We start from the raw sequence: 19,606 nt of genomic DNA on the forward strand, positions 1-19,606 counted from the left end.
TGGTCCATACCCATAAATTCAATCCCAAGATGCTCTGCCAATGCAGAAAGTTGACAAAAAAAAAAAAAAAAAGAAAGAAAGGGAAAAAAGTTTCAGAAAAGAGCAATACACTGGCACTCCAAAACACATTACACATGACGATTACGGCTCTCCGTGCGTGCACATGGAACAGACACATGGTGGATGGTTAAGGAAGCAGTGCTCAGGTACGCCTCCGCGGAGTCCACGTAGGGCACGTCTCTTGCAAGAGTTGTGCAAATGCCAGCACACTCTGTCTTTATTAACCCTTAAAAGACCTTACTGAGGGAGAAGTTGTATGGCTGAACCTTCCTCCACGCCATTTCCATGTTTGTGAATAGGAACATCGTATGTATAATCAGAAATGGCATTTGGCACCATCTCATCCTTCTCTTTTGAAAAGGCAGATGTGAAACTCCAGGGAGGTGAAATCGTTTTACCCAAAGAGGCACAGTGGCAGAGCCAGGAGGTGAAGCCAAGAGGATAGTCATTTGGTTGGACAATTTCATCACGTTGGATTTGTACCTTTCACTGTTTGTGGTTAGCTATGCTCTCATATTTCTTATTGCTTCAGTTATTTACTTTAAAAAAAACCTTCTGTCTCCTTTTTTCCAGATCTTCCACACTCTCCACCACTCCACATGTCTCATGACATGTAATAAACACTTCTGCTCAAAAAGCCAGACAGGGCACGGGGGCACTGGAGGCTGCTCCTAGTTTTCTGTGTAATTCCTGTCTGCCTTAGGACAGCTCTGAATGCCTCACTTTTTCAAACTGTTAAAAAAAAAAAAGGAGGTGGGGAGGAGGCAATTCCTGTGGTCTTTAATTTACTTTAATTTTAATTTACTGCTTCCTTAAATCACTGAGAGTCAATTAGATGATCACTCCACAGGGCTGAGCTCCAATGCCCGGACGAGAGCTGACAGGCACAGGAACCTGCAGGGCTGCCCAGGGAAGGGGACTCAAAGATGCGTGCCCACCGCCCACAGTCCTGGCAGACCGGACTGCGGAGGCACTGGGGTTGCAGGACCAGCAGACCCTGCACAGGCTCAAGTGAAGAAATGGGGCAAATTAGAAACAAAAACAAAAACCGCTCTGGAAATGACACTTTGCATCCTTGAAACAAAAACCCTTCCATCAAACTTCATCATGTGGGACCTTTCAGGACTTCCTCATCTGTGCATGTGAGGTGGAGAGGCAGGTGGGAGGGAGGGACCAGAATGAAAAGAGAAGGGTTCCAGGGTCCATATTCCCTCCTTTGGTGGCTGATTAGAGAGGTGCCAGGCCGGTCCCAAAGTGCGGCAAAGCAAACTCCTCGTGTTTGAAAACATGAGGTGGACGGGTATTTCTCTTTCAAAAGTGCCAGTTTGGGCTTGGGCAAAGCTCCTCCTATGAACATGGGAATGGAAGAGGTAAGGGCATTTGGAATCATCCTGGTTTCAGGTCCTTTCTCTGCCATTTACCTGCACAGTGACTTTGGACAAGTTAATTTCCCATTGAAAAATGCTTATAAAGCTGACACACACCTCACAGGGTGACCCTGTGGAATAAAGGGGCCATGAAGGATGTCAGCCAATGGCAGAGGGGTTTACCAGTTTGGAGAACAGACATACCTGGAGATTCACTCTGGGCTACTTCCTGCATGACATGCAGATTTACTTTTAATTAATTTCACGGCCTCCAAAACTCTGAAAGCTCCTGGGATACATCGAGCATTTAGACTTTAAGAACTTCCCACCTCTTAAGGAAATGGAAGTTTCCCAGATTAAGAAAAAAGAATATATATATATATATATCAGACAGTACATTGAAATAACAATGATAAAGGGGCACTTTATATAATAGAGAGTTCCCTTTGCCTTGGGTCCAGGGTACTCAGACAAATAACCTATATTTTTCATAAATTAACAGTCAGAGGATGTTGAGTTATTTTGGTTGCACAATGTTCACAGCAAAATAACAATTTATTCCAATTCAAACAAATTTCTTTTGCCTCTGTGCAACACTCAATTTGACAAACTAACATTCCTCCCCTACCCCCATTTGTTTCCTTCATGCAAACTTTGGAACATCAAGGTACAAAAATTTGTTTTCTGAAGAAGTGGTAATAAATTTTCCTTATACATTTCCATGAGGATGTGACTTAATTTTTCTCCCTAGAACCCCCTCCATCTCTTGCCTTTCCCTCCTACGTCAGTAATAGTTTAAGGGTTAACATCAAGAGATATCTACAAAAACTCTTTCCAGAGAAGAGAATCATTATTCCATGCCTACGTGAACACTGCTAATTATCTATATTAGTTGCGTAGGAAGCTTGGTTAAGTCTTCAATAAAATTAGTAGCATGCTCATGCATACATATTACTGCATTTACAGTTTTATAGGTGAGTCTGTGAGCCTAACTCTAATTTCATTTCATGGGAAGTCATTCATATCAGGCAGCTCCAATTTCAAATAATTCAAAGGGAAATTGGTACTTAAAACTGGAATCTCTTCTGGCCATAAGCCCTAACAAGGCACCAGGCAGAGGAGACACACATCATTCATACTAGATCTGGAGCAAACACGGCTCTAATTTATTTTTACTATTGGTGGCCACATTTCTTTCATTGTGAGTCCAGAAAAGCAGAATCCACAAACACTTTTCATTTTCTGAAAAGGTTATTACTTTCTATCTGTCCTATTTAATCTAATGTTGGCTTAGGCTCATTGCGTACCAGACGTTTCCTATTGAACTTCTGCCTAGCCACTCCATTTTTCAAATTAAATTAATAATTCAAAAACACGAAGGTTACTGTAAACTATTTAGTTTCCTTTCTTACATGTGATTTCCTGCTGTGCAGCAAGCAATATAAAAAATTAATTTAAAACTAAGAGAGTCTTCAGAAACTATTAAATATTGACTAGCTAATCCTTTGCTGTAGGATTTTATCATTGTTTGAGGAAAACTGACGAGCCTGGAGGTTAATTTAAATTTTCAATTGCACTAGAGAAAAGAACGAGAAGAGAATTTTCTTGTATCAAAATTATTCATGCAGGCAATTATAATTTTTGTTAAAATTTGAAGACATTCAGCATTTTATTCCTTGACATCTTGGGTCTCCTTATGCAAATAATCTCAAAGATATTATGTCATCTTGGCTTTCTGCACCTCTGTGATTTCTAAAGGGGTCCTATCAATGCCGTTTCTAAATGGGACCAATTTAGCATCTGACTTTTAATTTTCCACTTACCTTTACAAATGTAGATACTTTTTTTTTCACATATACCAATCCACATTGCCACTCAGCTTTCCGAAATGTAATAGGAACTTTCTCCTTCCTTCCACGTTTCCATGTGCTCGTGGGCACATCCACAAAAACGCACACAGAAAAATCTCACTAACACTCAGTTGGAGTTAACGATAATTCTGTCATAGGTTGAGGGGGTCTTTATTCTACTTTCAGCAAGGTACACATGTTTGATAAATAAATGAATAACTTCAGTGGGTATTTAGAACATTTAGAAAAAGCAACACAAATAATTTATGCCCTAGTACCCTATGTTAGCGAAAACTTCTAAGGCTACCTAAGTTTTACTCATTCTGAGAATATGCCTACAAGTTCCAAAACTGCAGGTTTTCCAGAATATTATTATTTGGGCTTTTCTATAATTACGTCCTGTTATATGTTAGTTTATGTATGACTAAGTGCTCTGCGCTGCCTGTAACTACTTCTGAGGCCTTTCCCCCCTCTCTATGAAGTCTATAAATCGATTATCAATTGTCTGCATACACACACGCACACAGACACACACACAATAATGAACATAATCTTTTCAGGTAGGAATTTTGTATCAAGAGGGGTCAAATTTGAAGCTGACTAACCTCGACAATATTTTCCTAGAAAGTGTTATAAATATGTTTTATTTCAAGGCAAAAGGTGGCCTTCAAGAGAATCCTATAAAAGAGGGGAGGGTGCAGCTCAGTGGTAGAGCACGTGCCTAGCATGCATGAGGTCCTGGGTTCGATTCCAGTATCTCCATTAAAAAAAATTAATAAATAAACCTAATTACTACCCCCCAAAGAAAGATCTATACAATATACATGTGTTCCTTTTGTTTACATTTTAAAGCAGTCTTTATAGATCAATAAATGCCTCATAGGACATCTTGACCAGAAAAACTGCATTAAATCCTAATAATGTAAGTTACATTTTATTAAGCATTTAAAAAGATAGGACATTTTTTTAGAATGTGCTGTTTCCTCTGAAAATGGGGTTTGGTTTCTCTTCGAAGCTGGGGGATACCTTTTCTTTAAAAATTTACCTGATGCATTTCAAACTTTATGAATGCAAACAAACAAATAAATTTGAAACATGACTACAGTGGCAACACGTGATCTTTTGTGCAGCCCTCATTGCTACTCGAATGTAAAGTTCTCCGAGCAGCGAGAATTTATTTTCCTGACTTCTGTGTGAAGGTTTGCAGAAATCAAAATTGAGAATTTTAGATCGGGAAGTTAGCAAATTAACTCTGGACAAGACACTGTTGGAAAGCAGTTTCTGACTGGGAGCTCTTGCTTTTCCAGACATGAGGCAGCAATGATGTACAGTCCTTGAAGATTTTGTTTATAAATGTGCTTCCTATTAATCTTTGTTACATCAGGTTAAATATGAATGCTGCTTTTCTGGATGTCTTCCAAAAGTGTCGCTGAACGTTTTACTAAAGAATTTATTCAAAGAATCACATTCGGATTAAACACATAGTGGCTACTTTAAAATTATATCTTCCGAAAGAGAAATTGATCTAAAAGAGAAGTTGAGAATATTTTCTTGGGTTACTATTGTCAGCTCTAACTGTATTGTTATTTGGGAAATAGCTTCATTTTTCTTCATGCTTTTCTCTACCTGGGAGCTCCAACATGGCCTTCAGTGCACAATGTTACTCCAAACATTATACTTATAATGCACATGTTCAGAATTTTCACTCAGTTCTATCCTATTATTGTATTGTATTTATACAGTCACATGGATTTGCTAAATCTACGTTATTTGAATACAAATACATATGTCTAAAAGGAATGGCTTTACTATATTAAGTAAAATTTTATTTCCCTTCAATTTTTACTTTCCATCTTGCCTATCTTTAAAAAAAAATTGTAGCTATAATGAGAAAAATTCTGTCCACTAAATGCATAGTATTTCAAGAACTTGAAGAAAGGGGAGACTGTGTTTGAAAATTTAGCAATGCCAATTTATCAATTTTTCACAACAGGACATTATAACAGAATCTTTGATATGCAGCCCTTGTTAATAAATACCACCTCACTAAAAAAAATGATTGACTATGTGGGTCTAATCTCCCCATAATGCATATGAGATTTATTCATCTATAGAATTTATTCTTCCATGACCATTAACCTGAGGAACAGAATCTTATTCTTTGCAATGCATACAAATAAGGGTAAATCTCTCATTCTTTAGGGTCCCCCAAATGACCAATTTCTATCACTGCTTCTTGTGTTCCATGAATTTATACCCCAACAGGCTATGTGAAATTATTTTTCAGGGCGAGCAATTGACATATTTGAATTGGAGGTTGACAAATCCTTTATGATGCTTTTGAAAATAAAGTTTCAATAGCACACAGCCATGTTTGTCAGGTCATGCATTGTTCATGACTGCTTTTGTGCTAACGACAGAAGTTCTGTAGCTGTGACAATGACGGGGTCGTCTGCAAACTCAGAAGTATTTACTATCTGATCCTTTACAGAAAAAAAAATTGTCAACCTTTGATCCAAACGGATATCTATATGGAATCGATTTTAAATATAATGCTTTGAAAGCTCCGGAATTAAAAGCTATAGTCCCAGTTCACAAAAGAAGGACAGATTCATAGTTCAGTTATCCGTACAATTATATACACTGTGAATTGGCTCTTTTAGGAAAGATGGTCAAAATTTCATGAAGCCACAGAAATCAGGATTTCCCAGTTCTCATTTTAAAATATACATCTAGCAGTGAACTGTTAGGTTTCAAAGCAACCAATAAAAATTTTTAAAAAACAAATGTCTCTAAAATTCTTATTGAGACTAGCATAACATAAACAAATGATCGTTAAACTAGACCTGAATCACTGGTTTCCTAAGCAACGTAAATAGAAGCCAGACTGTCTCATTGGCTGTGAAATGTTTGTTTTTCATTTCCTTACTCAGTGCTTTTTTTAAAAAAAATTTAAATGCAAACTGTTTGGTTAATGAAGAGAAACACCTGAACTCTTTTTATTCTGTTTATTTGTTACAGAGAACACATTCTGAACCGAAATGAACTTACCATCATTTCAGGTGCGTATTGGTTACAACTTAGCAAACATCCCTTTTCAGGATGCGGTCATGGTTCTAAAGAAGATGGACTGTTCAGCAGAATGATTTTATTGTTTTTTTATCAATGAAAGTGAGACTTTTAAAGGCCTTTATTATGATCGCACTGGGTGATATAGGCTATCGTGTGGTGTCACGTGATTCCAGATCCATTTCAGAAGCATCCGGGGCCTCACCCACCTATTTGTCTCTCTCAGAGCTAGTTCAACTAGTCATGAGCAGAGAAGTCATACAATCGCTCTCGTTAACGGTCTCATGCGACAGGCAGAGGCAGTCAGTGTTAGACCTGGTCAATGCACCTAGCTCTAGGTGAGATCTGAGGGAAGATGCAGTGACAAGAAAGCAGCACCGACTGAACATGCTCCTACTCAGGCAGAGACAGAAAGGGAGTGGACGTACTGTAGAAGCTGGCCATTACGTAGTTTTGGCAGCGATCACCAGTAAACTCATTGGGGCACCTGAGAGAAGAAACAAAAAAAAAACAATGGTAGAAAAAAAAACAGAGAAAAAGAGAAGAGGTGAATATATGCTAGAAAGAAGCTCCTTCAGTGTTCATTTGACTGAACTTGGTGAGTTCACCCTCAGGAACTGAGGCTTTGTCCTAATCATGGCTTTCAGACTCTGGCATCTCCCCCAAAGGGTTCAACATTTGGACAAAAAACCCAGAAAGGTCCCAGCATTTTAAGTGACTGCTTTCTCTTAAAGGGAGCCACTTAAAATGAAAGGGGACGTTTTCTTCATCTAGGTTTTCCATTTGATAGCACTGGTCCCAAAGGTTGGAAGGGTTTTTTTTGGGGGGGCCTGCCCACCACCATCGCCAGCATCACTGACTGTCCCAGTGGGTTCACGATGACCTCTGGGGTCTCCGTGCTGAGAGACAGTTAAACAAGGTCAAATGGAATGGGATTATGCCCTGAGCGGTTAAACCATAATTAGAACAAAAGGAATCAGTCACCACTGAGCTGTAAAAGCACCAAGAGGTAGTGATTGTTGCTGTAGTTTGGGGGAGAAAGCAAATTTCAGATTATTTTAACATACTTTCTTGGTTTTGGACTTTCATGGGCACATTCTCAGTACATCTTGCTCCAGTGAATCCAGGTTGGCACCTAGAGGGTAAAAATGTAATAAGCAATCGAATGCTAAAGACACTGAACTTTCAGCCTGGCAAATTTCCTCCTACAGAATATGAAAGTCCTACAAATGACCTGGTGGCTGAGCAACGTAGAGAAAAGGAAAAGACAAAACATTTAGAAAACCGTGTCCCGCGGAAACTGTGGGGTGTATGTTTCTGTTGTTGTCTGCTTCAGTCTTCGTAAGATCAGTTAACTGCAATTTAACTAGAGTGAGGCTGAAAAGTCGAACTGGGGTGGCAAGGTCTGGGCAGCTAAGTCAGTTTCCCTTTGACATTTCCTTATTTGCCACTGATCACTGACTCTTACTCTGTTAAAACACTGGTTTTAGTTAAGAGCCTGCATGGTTCAGTCCATAATCTTTTAAGATTTAAATGATCCTGAGCTTTTTCTGCTATAAACATAATTTTGTATTTAGTTTCATTGGTATTTTTATAAGTTATAAGTTAAATCATCAAACTGCAACAGAAATCAAGCACTTTCACATACCAGTAATTACTGACAAGAAAAACTGCATTCTCTGTTTATTTTTTTCCCTTAAGATACCACAGATTAGGTTTCGTTTTTAATGGTGAAAGACAGAAAGAGGCAGATTTTTATCAGTACAAATTTCATTTCATCCAACTATCCCACATCAAACATATTAAAAAAAATTTAAAGTTATTCTTCCACAGTGGTATTTAGTAAATGTCATTTTGCGCTTAAGGTAAACTATTTTGAAATTACATAAAATTGACATTTTACTCACTCCCCTACATTTGCCTATCAAAATTCCAGAATCTTGGTAGAGTATTGTTCTTAAGGTCTTGTAATGGGGCTGGGCCTAAACATGGAAGTCCTTTATAACTGTTCTTTTTGTTGCGGTCCCTCCAGTAACTGAAGAATTTCAGACCGGATTCATTTTACCCAATATCATACTCAAGTAAATAGGGTCATTGAAAGGTTCTAGGACACAAATACACTTCCTATAGATGCCCAGCACCCACAGCCGTGGTTATCACTAATAGCTCATCTACACCGTAACCACCATGCGCAGACCTCGTGATTTACAAACAACCCTTTCTTCTCCTGGCATCAAAGAGATGTGAATAAAACTATTCACTTTTACTAATATAAGGTTGATTTTTTTTTCATTTCCCTTAAAGCCAAATTCAATGCCAAGAAAGTGTTATCCAGTGATTTGTAAGAGTGGCTTGAGAGAATGGACACTAGCATGTTCAGATTTCCAGCCCATGAGTACTTGTGTAAGCAAAGTGTAATTATGATCATTAACAATAATGTCAGTAAGCTTAACCGCAAACATCTCGTATTGATACGGTTTTTAAAAAAATTCTTCAAAACATTTTTTGGATAAATGAACTGGTTATTTTTGTTTAGAGTATTTTTGCAGCAATCACTAGAGAGAAAGAGCTACTTGAGGAAACACAGAAATAAGAACTATAGCCTGTGAGGCTGGGTCATTTCTCATGAAGATGTCAGTCTACCTGCTTCAATAAGAATGTCTTCCCAGGTAACACAGGAAAAACACAAGGAAACCTGTTTTCCATAACAAGTCATTTGACATAATAATTTTTGAAGTATATGGGATTTTTATCTGTACATCTGTTTCTCAACCAGGACTGTAAATCCATCTAGACATACACTATAATTAAGTAGGTGATGCCAGAATTAAGGCTACTTCTATAATGACCACTTCATCTTACCTGTTTGCATTCTTGATAAAAGTTAAAATTCTTATATTGATCACATAATAATCCACTTGCTTCACACAAAGAATATAATATAAAATACGTGAATATGGGGCGTGTGTGTGTGTGTGTGTGTGAGAGAGAGAGAGGGAGGGAGGGAGAGAGAACCATCAGAGGCAAGAAATTCACTTATTTAAGGGTCATGAAATTAACAAACAGCTGAGGAATCATGAGTCCCTTAAAAGAAGAAACTCATTTACTAGAAAAATTGCCATTTATGCATCTTGCATGACAATTTTGAGATCAGAGGGCACAGGACAACTAGATGAAAGGGCTCGAAAACCTTACCCTATCAATTTTCTAATTAGTGTGAACTTCTAAAACAATATCTCCTAGGAAACCAGCATGATGAGATGCTGGCTTATCTGTATCACAAGATGAGATAGACTGTTTGGTGCGGTAACACTAGATCTGCTTAAAGTGTGCCAATCCTTTCTGGAATCATCAGCTCTATCTGAACCAGAAGTATCTCTTTGCTTACGTTTATCTTCACTCAGATGAATCTTCTTAGTGGTAAAGCCTTATACATATTCAATGTGGGGTCCAAGGACCAACAGCACCAGTGTGTCCTGGACTCTCAGGCCTCAGTCCAGAACTACTGAATAAGAACCCACATGTTAACCAGATCCCTAAGAGATCTGCATCTACACTAAAGTTTAGGATGTGAGGGACCCTGACACCTCGGGAGATGGATGCCAAGGCCCTCCATCCTGGCATCACCGAATCTTGCTGCTTGGAGGTGAGAAGCCCATTTGGCTTCACTGGACTCTGTTTTCCTCAGTGATGAAATGCAAGGATTTGACTAAGTGATGATTCAAGGTTTCTTTTTACCGCAAAGGTTCTGGGAGTCGCCTTCACACACGAAATCACTGTACAGCAACCCCGACATCATTTCTTCTGAATGTATTACCAGTCGGGGAGGACTCAAGAACTTTTAAAAAAAACATTTCTGATAGAATGGATTCTTAAGACAATCATGGAGGCAAAACAAATTTCAACTACCTGTTCCTCAGCAATTCAAGGGTTCAGTGGCGACAAATCATCATGTAACTTTTGTGGACACACTGAGTTGTTGCCAAATCAAATGGAAGAAAGGGGAAACAAGTTTCTGCATAAGCAAACTGCAGGCTGCACTGACTGTGTAGCAAAGGCATATGCAAATGAAAACTCACCAGATTCATAGGCTCTGATTAAATTCTATGGAATTACTTCTAAAAGAATAGGAGACTGGCTTCTCATATATTTCTCTATTAGCATTGTATTTTTTTTTAAAGTGTATGTTAAGCATCCAATCTACCACTTTCAGCAGACATAAGAGTATGGTAGATTTAATCTGACTCTGAACAATATTTGGCATGAGTCTGAGCACATTCCAAGAATTTTATGTCTTAGAAGAATCTTTTTGAATAGTAATGGAACCCCTGTCATAACTTCAAAACTATATACACTGTTTCTTTCCCTGATAGAGGATGGAAAGCATTAAAAAAAAAAAAGATTTAGTATTTGCTCTTAACATGATAAACAATCTTTGTTCTATATTTGTTCTCTTTTTTAAAATTGACACCACAACATATTTATTGACTCCATTTTGTTGTTAGTATCGCGTTAACTTCAAACATATGAACTAATGTTTTTTTTTTTAATTTCCATACAGTTCATTTTTTTCCACTTCTAAAAGTTTTAGTATTTACATGTGTTTTCTCTTTCACTAAGTCACCGAACTATGGCTTGTATTGCCTAGGGTTTTTCCTTTTTCTGACTTAAATTTTTTTATTTTATACAATTTTTAAAAGTTGCTCTATATTTGTTCTTAATGAGATAAAAATTCCCAGACAGTTTTGTCTGAACTGAAGCATCACCTTTTCAAACTAACTCCTCCCTGCCTGCCACCTCCCCACCCGCCCCCTCCACGCCCTGGGTGAGGGACTGCTTTCCGCTGTCACACTGCCCTCTGCCCTGATCTTTTTCTGCCCTTACTTAGCTGTTGTGATTTTCTTTGCAGGACAGTGACCGCATTCTGATCATGTCTTGTCTCTAATGTTTAGCACAGTCCCTGGCTCATAAAGGACTCTCATAAAAACGTCTGTTAAACTGACCCCAAGAGAAGACCAGACCCCAGTGTCCCATAAAGCATTGTGTCAGAGAGACTTCCATGCAGTCAACTGATTTGCCAAGTACAGGTCAGTTTTGAACTTTTGGTTTTTATTTTTATAGTTCGTGACAAACTGTCTTCTCTCTGTAGACTTCCAAATACTTTTTTTTTATAGGAGCCCCCACTATTCCCTTCACAGGCCCCCTCCCCTAAACAAAAACATTTAGCATTGTGTTTGGAATTTGGAAAAGACTCTATAACTCTCTAACAGACGTCTATTACCTCAAATTTAAATCCTGTTACTGAAATACCATTTTACCTAGGACTCAATCAAGCCGTATAATCTAGTAACCAAGACTTCTGCACGGCATCGGTAAAATAAAAACTGTTCTTAACAATAACCTTAATACACGGTGGATATCCTGATGTGTTTACTATGTCTTTGATCATACATTCATGTATTTTGAGAATCAGTTTAGTGCCTGGTGTATTTTTTACCTTCTAATTGCATAAATTATTTTCCATCTTTTTGGTGGAGACACTAGACATATTCAAAGATACTTTCAGAACCCCAAGAAATTTCTGCTTATTTAGGGTTTGCTAATTTTATAAACCATTATAAATGGTCTTGTGGTTTTGCAAATTTATTGTCAATTTATAAACCATCCTTAGACATCCTTTCTTTATTTCTTGGCTTCATTAATTTCCATCAGGCCCTCCCTTGATCAGGCAGAAGAGAAACAGGTCTACATCTGGTATCTCCTCTCTCCAGTCACCACTTCACAATGGAATATTTGGACAATTTTTTAGACAACTGTCCAAAAAAAGAAGAGTCCCTGTTGTCTTTCCCCTCTACCTCTATACAAGTTGGGGTATTTCCTTCATACTGTGTAACATCAGAAATAATTTCTTTGCTGCCCATGCTTACAAATTTCAAGTAATGGACATGCCAGCACGTACATACTGGGGACTCCTGGCAAGTTTAAGTGTCAGACGTTAAGGCCTTTTGCTCTTCCTCCATGAACCAGAGCTGGCAGTGTACACACGAGGGCAGATGGGGCTGGTCTGTTTTTCTACACTCTCAGATCGCAGGGGCTGACTCCTCTCACCCTTTTGCTCAGGATTCTGACTGCAGCTCGCCCACTCACTGGCTGAGTATCTGCATTGTAGATTATTCTTTCCCAGATGGGTTGTTACTGTTAGTCTGCCTGTTTCCAAGACGAACTTTGCGCTGTTTTCTACCATGAAGTGAAATTTCTTGAGCTTGCTCTGTGCTTTTCTAATTTAGCATTCTTTATGGTATCATCTGCCAGAAGCATTTGTTTCCTCAAGGGAATGCCTTCTTCAGCATCATTACAGAAAATATTACATATAATATGTTCCAATAACATTGCCGTGAGACCCAACCCTAGACCTCCCCATCACTGTTCAGCTAGCATGGGCGTCCCATTCCTTTTCTATCACGATCTGGAGACGAGTTCTCACTTCTTGAAATACCAGTAGACACAGACTGGTCACACTGAACGCGGGGTAAACCCTGGGGGAAAAGCGTTCGAAGCTGTCCTGGTTCCCCACTGCTGTTTTTCAGCGTCTAAGACACACAATCCCGCTAATGAGGATGGCAGTGTTTATGAATGAACCCCCTCCTCGTTTGAACCCCGGTGCCCTTCCCAAGGCTCTGTTTGCACAGCTTGTTCTGAAAAGCTCATCGGGAGATGAAAATCCTCGCCATTGTTTACTCTGAATGATGTATCCTCTACTGTGGGGTCAAACAATTTAATCGGATATGGGCTCAATCTGCACTCCATACATCTCCGCGTCCTTGTGACACAAACACTATCGGACGCAGCTGATCTGTGGTTTGGGCTTCCTCTCTGGATGATGCCCTTCCCTGTCTCTTCAAACAGCTTAGAGACTCAGAACTTTACAGTTCCACCTACTCCAGCCTCGCCTCATGATGAAACGTCTAAATATTCACTTTTGACTTAAATTGTTCAATAAAAGTATTTGAACATTGTGTGTATTTTATCTTTTATTTTTTAACATTCATTTTTATTGATGTATAGTTGATTTATAATGTGTTAGTTTCACGTGTACAATAAAGCAATTCAGATATATATATATCTGTATATATATATAACTGTATATATATATATACACACATATACACACACATTAGATTGTTTTCCATTATAGCTTATTACAAGGTACTGGGTAGAGTTCACTGTGCTCAGTAGGTCCTTGTTGGTTATCTATTATTTATGTTAGTGCCTATCTGTTAATCCCAAACTCCTAACTTAAATAGACTATATGCTTCTCAAGGCAAGGACTGCATATACTTTTTCTTTCCCCCAGGGAGTCTCTGCCTCTGACTAGTTGGGGTCCCTCATTACACATTCCCTTAACCCTCTACATACTCTTTGGAGCACTCAACACACCTATGAATTATAATTATATTAATTACTTGAAATATGTTTGCTATTTGCAAGAGTCTCCCCACTCCATACGGTCAGAGACCACACGGTTTTGTCCACCCCTTCACACTGAACACAAGCACAGAGCCTGCCTCTTAGAAGGGAGATCAGTACATGTATGTGGCTGCCTAACTGCTTTCAGGAGAAAAAAAGAAGACGCTGTAAAGAACACTTAGTCCGTGCACCTGATCAGAGGCAAAACTGCACCTAAGTTGGCTTCCATAAGAAGAAAAGCATTTCCTTCAGTCTGTCTTAGTGAAAGTAGCAGTGCCTCAAGAAACACCTAGTAAGTACACGGAGGATTCTAGAACAGGAAGGACACAGAAGTAGAGGACGGTGTCGCTCCAAGAGCTGACCGTCTAGATCTAAGGTTACAAGGGTCCCAGACCCTTCTCTCCGTTAAACGTGACAGCACTGAAGAGCACAGGGGCGCTGCGGGAAGTGTCTGCACCCACCCCGAGGGGCAGGAGTTAGAGTGCAGATGGCAGTCTGTTCTCCGGGCCCCCAGGCCTCCCCCAAAATATACCCCTTTCATAGGTTCCAAATTTCTCCTTCTACAGACATGGGGTTGAGGCCATAGGGCACAACTTGAACTGGAACCTTCATCCCTCATTTAATTGTGTCGATCCGGCTATTAATGGGGTTGTGAATCTCACCATCATCACCACTCTGCCAGGATTTCACAAAACTTCAACCGTAGCTAGTGCCTTGGCTTCCCCCATCCCCCCTGGCCCCCAGGTGTCTCCAGCCCGTATGGAAGTCTCTCTTCCCTAGACAGCCATGGTATCTCTCCTGCTCCAGAAGCTGCTGTGGCTCCCTGTGAGCTATCACGGCAACCCAAGTCCTCCACCCGGCCTCCAGAGCGCAGAAACCGACTCATGTCTAACTGAGGTTTTTGTTTTGTTTTGTTTTGTTTTACTTCCCAGAATGGAGCTGCTGGTCTAGGTATGCAGGTCAGTGCATCTCACAAAAAGATGATTGCAGCCTCAGTGCCTACCTGGTGCACGGAAAAAAACCTCCATAAATGACGGCTGTGTTTATAAAGCCTTCCACTTACTCCCCTCGTTTCCTTCTTTGAGTTCTCATTACCATAATAATCAGCTCTGTGCCACTCGGCTGCAGTCACTCAAATTGAGCTACTATTTTAGCTGCTCCGTTTCCATAAATAGACTAAGTTCCCAGGGGCCACAGACTACGCTTTATGATTTTTCTGTGTTTTCAAAAATGTCTGGTACAGATGTAGCTGTTCTATAAATAAATGTTAATTAAGATTTCATTTATTGAGTTTAATTTATTACGATATTTATTGTGACTTTATCACCTATAGTTATATATTTTCACAACTGTCTCTACAATAATGTGTAATGCAATATAGGCCCTTACATGTACTACACGGTTTCATAAAAATCAATTATACAAAACCACAAGTTCATGTTTGAAGGCACCTCTCATCTTCCCAGGCTTTGTTTGTTTGCTTTCTATTTCTGTTTTTTTTTGTTGTTGTTGTTTCTGCATATAAGGAAGCTCATGATCAGAGATATTAAATGATTAAATGAATGCAAATGCAAAGTTATAAAGCTAGCTGGTGGCCCCAACAAATCAAATAAAAACTGCTCATGTTAAATAAAATGAAGAATTGGGAATTAAGCATGGTGACACACTCTGTTAAGACAGGTGTATATATTTTCCCAATGTCTACAGAGAGAATGTAATTCCACCATTTACTTTTTATTATAAGGGAAATAAGAATCTTGCTTCCCCTGAGTTAGAAGTACTTTTGCAGAAATGAATTCATTTAATTTCACTGACTCCCTGGAAAAAAATTTGGAGAACATATTAAGTCCATGTTATAAATAAATATATTGTCCAGAGAGCTGAAGTGAAAGGGCTCAAGACTGTTCACCAAAATTGGTGGTTAAAATACTAATCCTCACATGGGGAAGTCACGTCTGTCCACAGGACAGTGTAATGGGTTTATAAATACGATCTGCTATAAAATCATTTTTAGATTGAAAAAAAATCACACCAGCATCTTCAAAAATAGTTCTCTAAGTAAAACTGTTCAGAAGAACAGATGTACAAGAACAAGGGGAGAAAACAAAGAAGAAAGTTTGGACAACGTCATGGCCATGTTCAAACTGTCTTGTTTCTTTGAACCATGCAACTACGGGGGATCCCAGACGGTACAGGATGGAATGAGTCTTTTCTGGTCTTTATGCAGTCTGGAATAGTAACTGTTTTTTTGTTTTCCCCAGGATAAATTTTAAATTACTGTAGAGAGCAGAGAAATATAAAAGATGAGAAACTCCGCGGAAACTCCCGCACAGTTCCCATGAAACGTCCAAGTAACCAGCAAACCTCTTCTCAGAGAAGTGTTTAACTGTTACATGGTTAATCCATTTGGAACACCTTGTTCTGAACTGAGAGACACAAGAAATTTGTTGAAAAGTCTTCGACTTCAACTCCCAAGAAGGCAACAAGTGGATTAGGCGACCAGAGAGGCTACTTGGAAACTTCCATGCTTGTGGTGTTTCCGAGTCATGGCTTTAGTCAGGGATGAAGCTGATTCTGAATGATGCGGCTTATGCTTCAGAAATGTTCTGCTCTAGACACATGGACCGTATGGAAACTATGAACTGGCTTCATACACAGGACCATGATGAGCCAATGCAGCATTTTCCTGTTTTCTGTTTCTATTCAAGTGGTCTTGTGTATGATCATAAGACATAGTCTATGACTGCCTTTGTTTCTATTCTGAGTAGTGATTATTTTTAATGCTATAGATGTTTTTAATACAGGGATTAAAAACACTCTCATTTCACCAAAAAAAGGCATGGAATATTCTGGATGTTAAATACACTGTAACGCTTCCTTCAATGTACTGTTTACTTTGATGCGTCAATAAAGACATGGTCCAAAAGGGGGATAAAACTCATCAAAGTCATGGATGTCAAAGATACTCTTCCTAACAAGATCTAGTAATAAGCTTGAACACTCTCTTGAAAGATGAGAATTACTCCCCCAAAAAGAGACAATAAAACCATGGTGCCAATTTGCTGAGAACTAGAAGGCAAGTCAGCCTGGGGGATCAGAATGTTCATTCCTGCTCTGCTGCTTTAATAATTATTAGAGGAAAAACACACATTTCGCCTCAAGATTAAAAAATACATATAGCAAGTGTTTTTTTTTTTTTTTTCCTAAGTTGGGCTTAAACTTTAATGAAAAGCTGTATGGGTGAAAAAAATGACGGTTGTTGGCACAATTCCAAAATGGAACAAATGAACAGCACTTAGGCGATAGCGTGTTTTGTATGGGACGTGGGAGGGCTACAGAATGGCTGAAATTAATATGTGGGGAATAGCTGTGCTGGTTCCTAAGAGGCATTCAGGAACGATCGTATGTACTCACACAGCCTGTAAATCTGTGCAAAGGCTATGATGAAAAATGCTCATGTTTCATTATTATAATTAAATCTGAGTGGTCTCAGATGCTTTTCTAGAGAAGTAAAAAGAGGGGACAGATAATATGGGTACAATCGTTTAAAAAGGAGACGCGTTTAATTACATCACACGCCCAGAATTAGGAGAGAATGACAGAATTTCCTCATCCAATAAATGAGCCTCATATTTTACAGATTACAATTCTCAGCTTCTGGTATTTTCTATTTTGATCAAAGAAAATCTTATAGGAAGCGGTAAAATTTGTTGATCCGAATTCACTGATAATTATGGGGTGGGGGTATGTTTGGGGGTTATTCGCAGCAAATCGGCAGAACCAAAGTCAAACCTGACTACTTTTTAACTCTTTGCTATAAGTATATAGATTTGAATAGAGTGGTGATCAAAAAGTGAATCTTTAATTTTAAAACAAACACTGATAGTCATAAAATAATTCAGGCCTGAAAGAAATATTTTTTTTTCTATATACTCTGTCATTTTTAGCTTGCTTTGAAGTTTTAAAGACTCTTACCCATTAATTTTATCTTGGCCTAAGACTATTACCTTTATCAATGAAAGAACTATTTAGTAATTGAAATTAGAATTTTACTCTTGTGATTCCTAGTCTTTTATTCACTATGAAAGTATAAGACCGTAAAAATAATAAAAGTAAGAATAAACTAAAATAAGACTACATTAAAATAATAATAATAAAATAAATAAAAGACTCTATTTACTTCTATAACTTGTCTGTCTTCATTGAAAAAATCAGCTACACAACCAGCCAAACTTGTCCTCTCTTGGAACTGCTTCTACTCTTTTAAAAGAAGAGTTTTTGAGGGCGAAAAGGCAGTTCTGGGAGGTACTTGTTTACAGCCATGAGGTCCCCTGAGACAGTCTCCAGATAGCCTGTGTCTAGAACAGCACAGGGGACAGCAAAACATTTCTTCCCAATGGCATTTGTGTTTCGTGTTATGATTGTAAAATATGTGCCTTTTAAGATGCATTTTATTACTTACTAACGATGCAGCCTTTCTTAGAACTGGCACGTCAATATTGGTACACTATTTCTATGATGTGAAAGGAAAATGGCCTTCTTAATTATTTCTTGTGCCTTTTTTCTCAGTTTGCTAATTGTTCTTTCTATGAGCTCAGCTGTCTCTCTGACAAACTTGCTCTTCTTGTCAACATTTAAGTCACAAGCTAGTAATATTCTGGAGTAGGAGACAATTGTTACAATGATATTTTTTTTTTCTCTTTTAGGACTTGACTTTAGAACAATAGGACCCAGCTATGGGTCAATTGCAAAATAAATGTTTCATCATTTCAGTGAGACTTTAAACATCTTTTACCACATCAAACTACTTGAATCCATGCACCACATACAGCCTAATAATATCAAAAGTAGACTCAAAATGCATGGCATAATAAACACGTGCTTTTTAATGAGACCTAAAACTGCAAGGTTTAAATATTTAATGTACTGATAATATCTTTGTTTTTTTCTGCCTGTTGAGTGAGAATAACTGTGAGACTTCTTAATGGTGCACCAGCTCCTTCAGGGTCGTTGGAGAGAGCGCCATTCTAAACATATCTGTAAATAACCGTAGTGCATGGAAGAACACCCTGCCTCCTACATGCAATGATGCTACGCACGCTGCATGCACTTCCAAACAAATGCACTTTGCTGCTTTTTTCATTTGTGAGATCAACCTAAATTCCCTTTCAAAAAATACTTAAGAAAGAATAAGCTAATGGCAAGTGTAACAGAAGTGTCAGTAAAGGGTCTTCTGCCCTTCTGCTTCGTTTAGTTGTCCTATTCTCTTTACAGGTGACCCCTGGGGTAAAAAGGAACATTATCTTAGAGCTTCCTTCATACATTGGATGGAGACATAGGTATCCAACGTCATAGGCCACTAGGATATTTGCACATCTCTTCTAGGTAACAATGAGGAAAACCACGAGGAAAGCAACTTTATAAATATGAAGGCAAAAAAAAAGAGAAAAAAAAACACATTGGAAAAAGCAAAAAACCACTCTGGATATAACACAGAAGATGACCAATGGTGTGAACTTTTCACAACACTCTACAAATAAAACAGCATTATTCAAAGGATGCAACGGAATCGGAAAAAGCAGCAATAAAATATCGTTAAGACGTGGGATCATCTGAAAGAAGCAGCCATGGACATAAGCCACACAGAGGATTGCTTTTCTTACTTGCACAAGTATCTTGAGGGGTTTGAAAGGTCTTTCACCATGAAGCACTCGCCTCCGTTCACACAGAAAGTTTTCTCCTTCTCCGCACACTTGACAAGATGGCTTGTCCCCGTTGTAGACGTGGATGTGG

At 38.7% G+C, this 19,606-nt stretch overlaps 1 protein-coding gene across 8 annotated transcripts in view; it reads right to left on the reverse strand.

Moving 5' to 3' along the window:
* The window catches only part of NRG1 (neuregulin 1), an 885,407-nt gene that overhangs the window by 13,502 nt on the left and 852,299 nt on the right, over window positions 1-19,606 (reverse strand). For 4 of the 8 annotated variants that reach the window (XM_072950309.1, XM_072950312.1, XM_072950314.1 and 1 more), the window contains exons 6-7: window positions 19,477-19,606; window positions 6,775-6,833 (exon numbers count right to left, since the gene is read on the reverse strand). In XM_072950309.1, coding sequence (XP_072806410.1) covers window positions 6,775-6,833; window positions 19,477-19,606 — 189 coding nt within the window. Of the gene's footprint in view, window positions 1-6,774; window positions 6,834-7,413; window positions 7,482-19,476 lie in introns of all 8 variants that reach the window. The other 4 variants (XM_072950308.1, XM_072950311.1, XM_072950313.1 and 1 more) reach the window with 2 other exon arrangements.

This window comes from Vicugna pacos, chromosome 26 (assembly GCF_048564905.1).
Source record: "Vicugna pacos chromosome 26, VicPac4, whole genome shotgun sequence".
Taxonomy (NCBI): Eukaryota; Metazoa; Chordata; class Mammalia; order Artiodactyla; family Camelidae; genus Vicugna; species Vicugna pacos.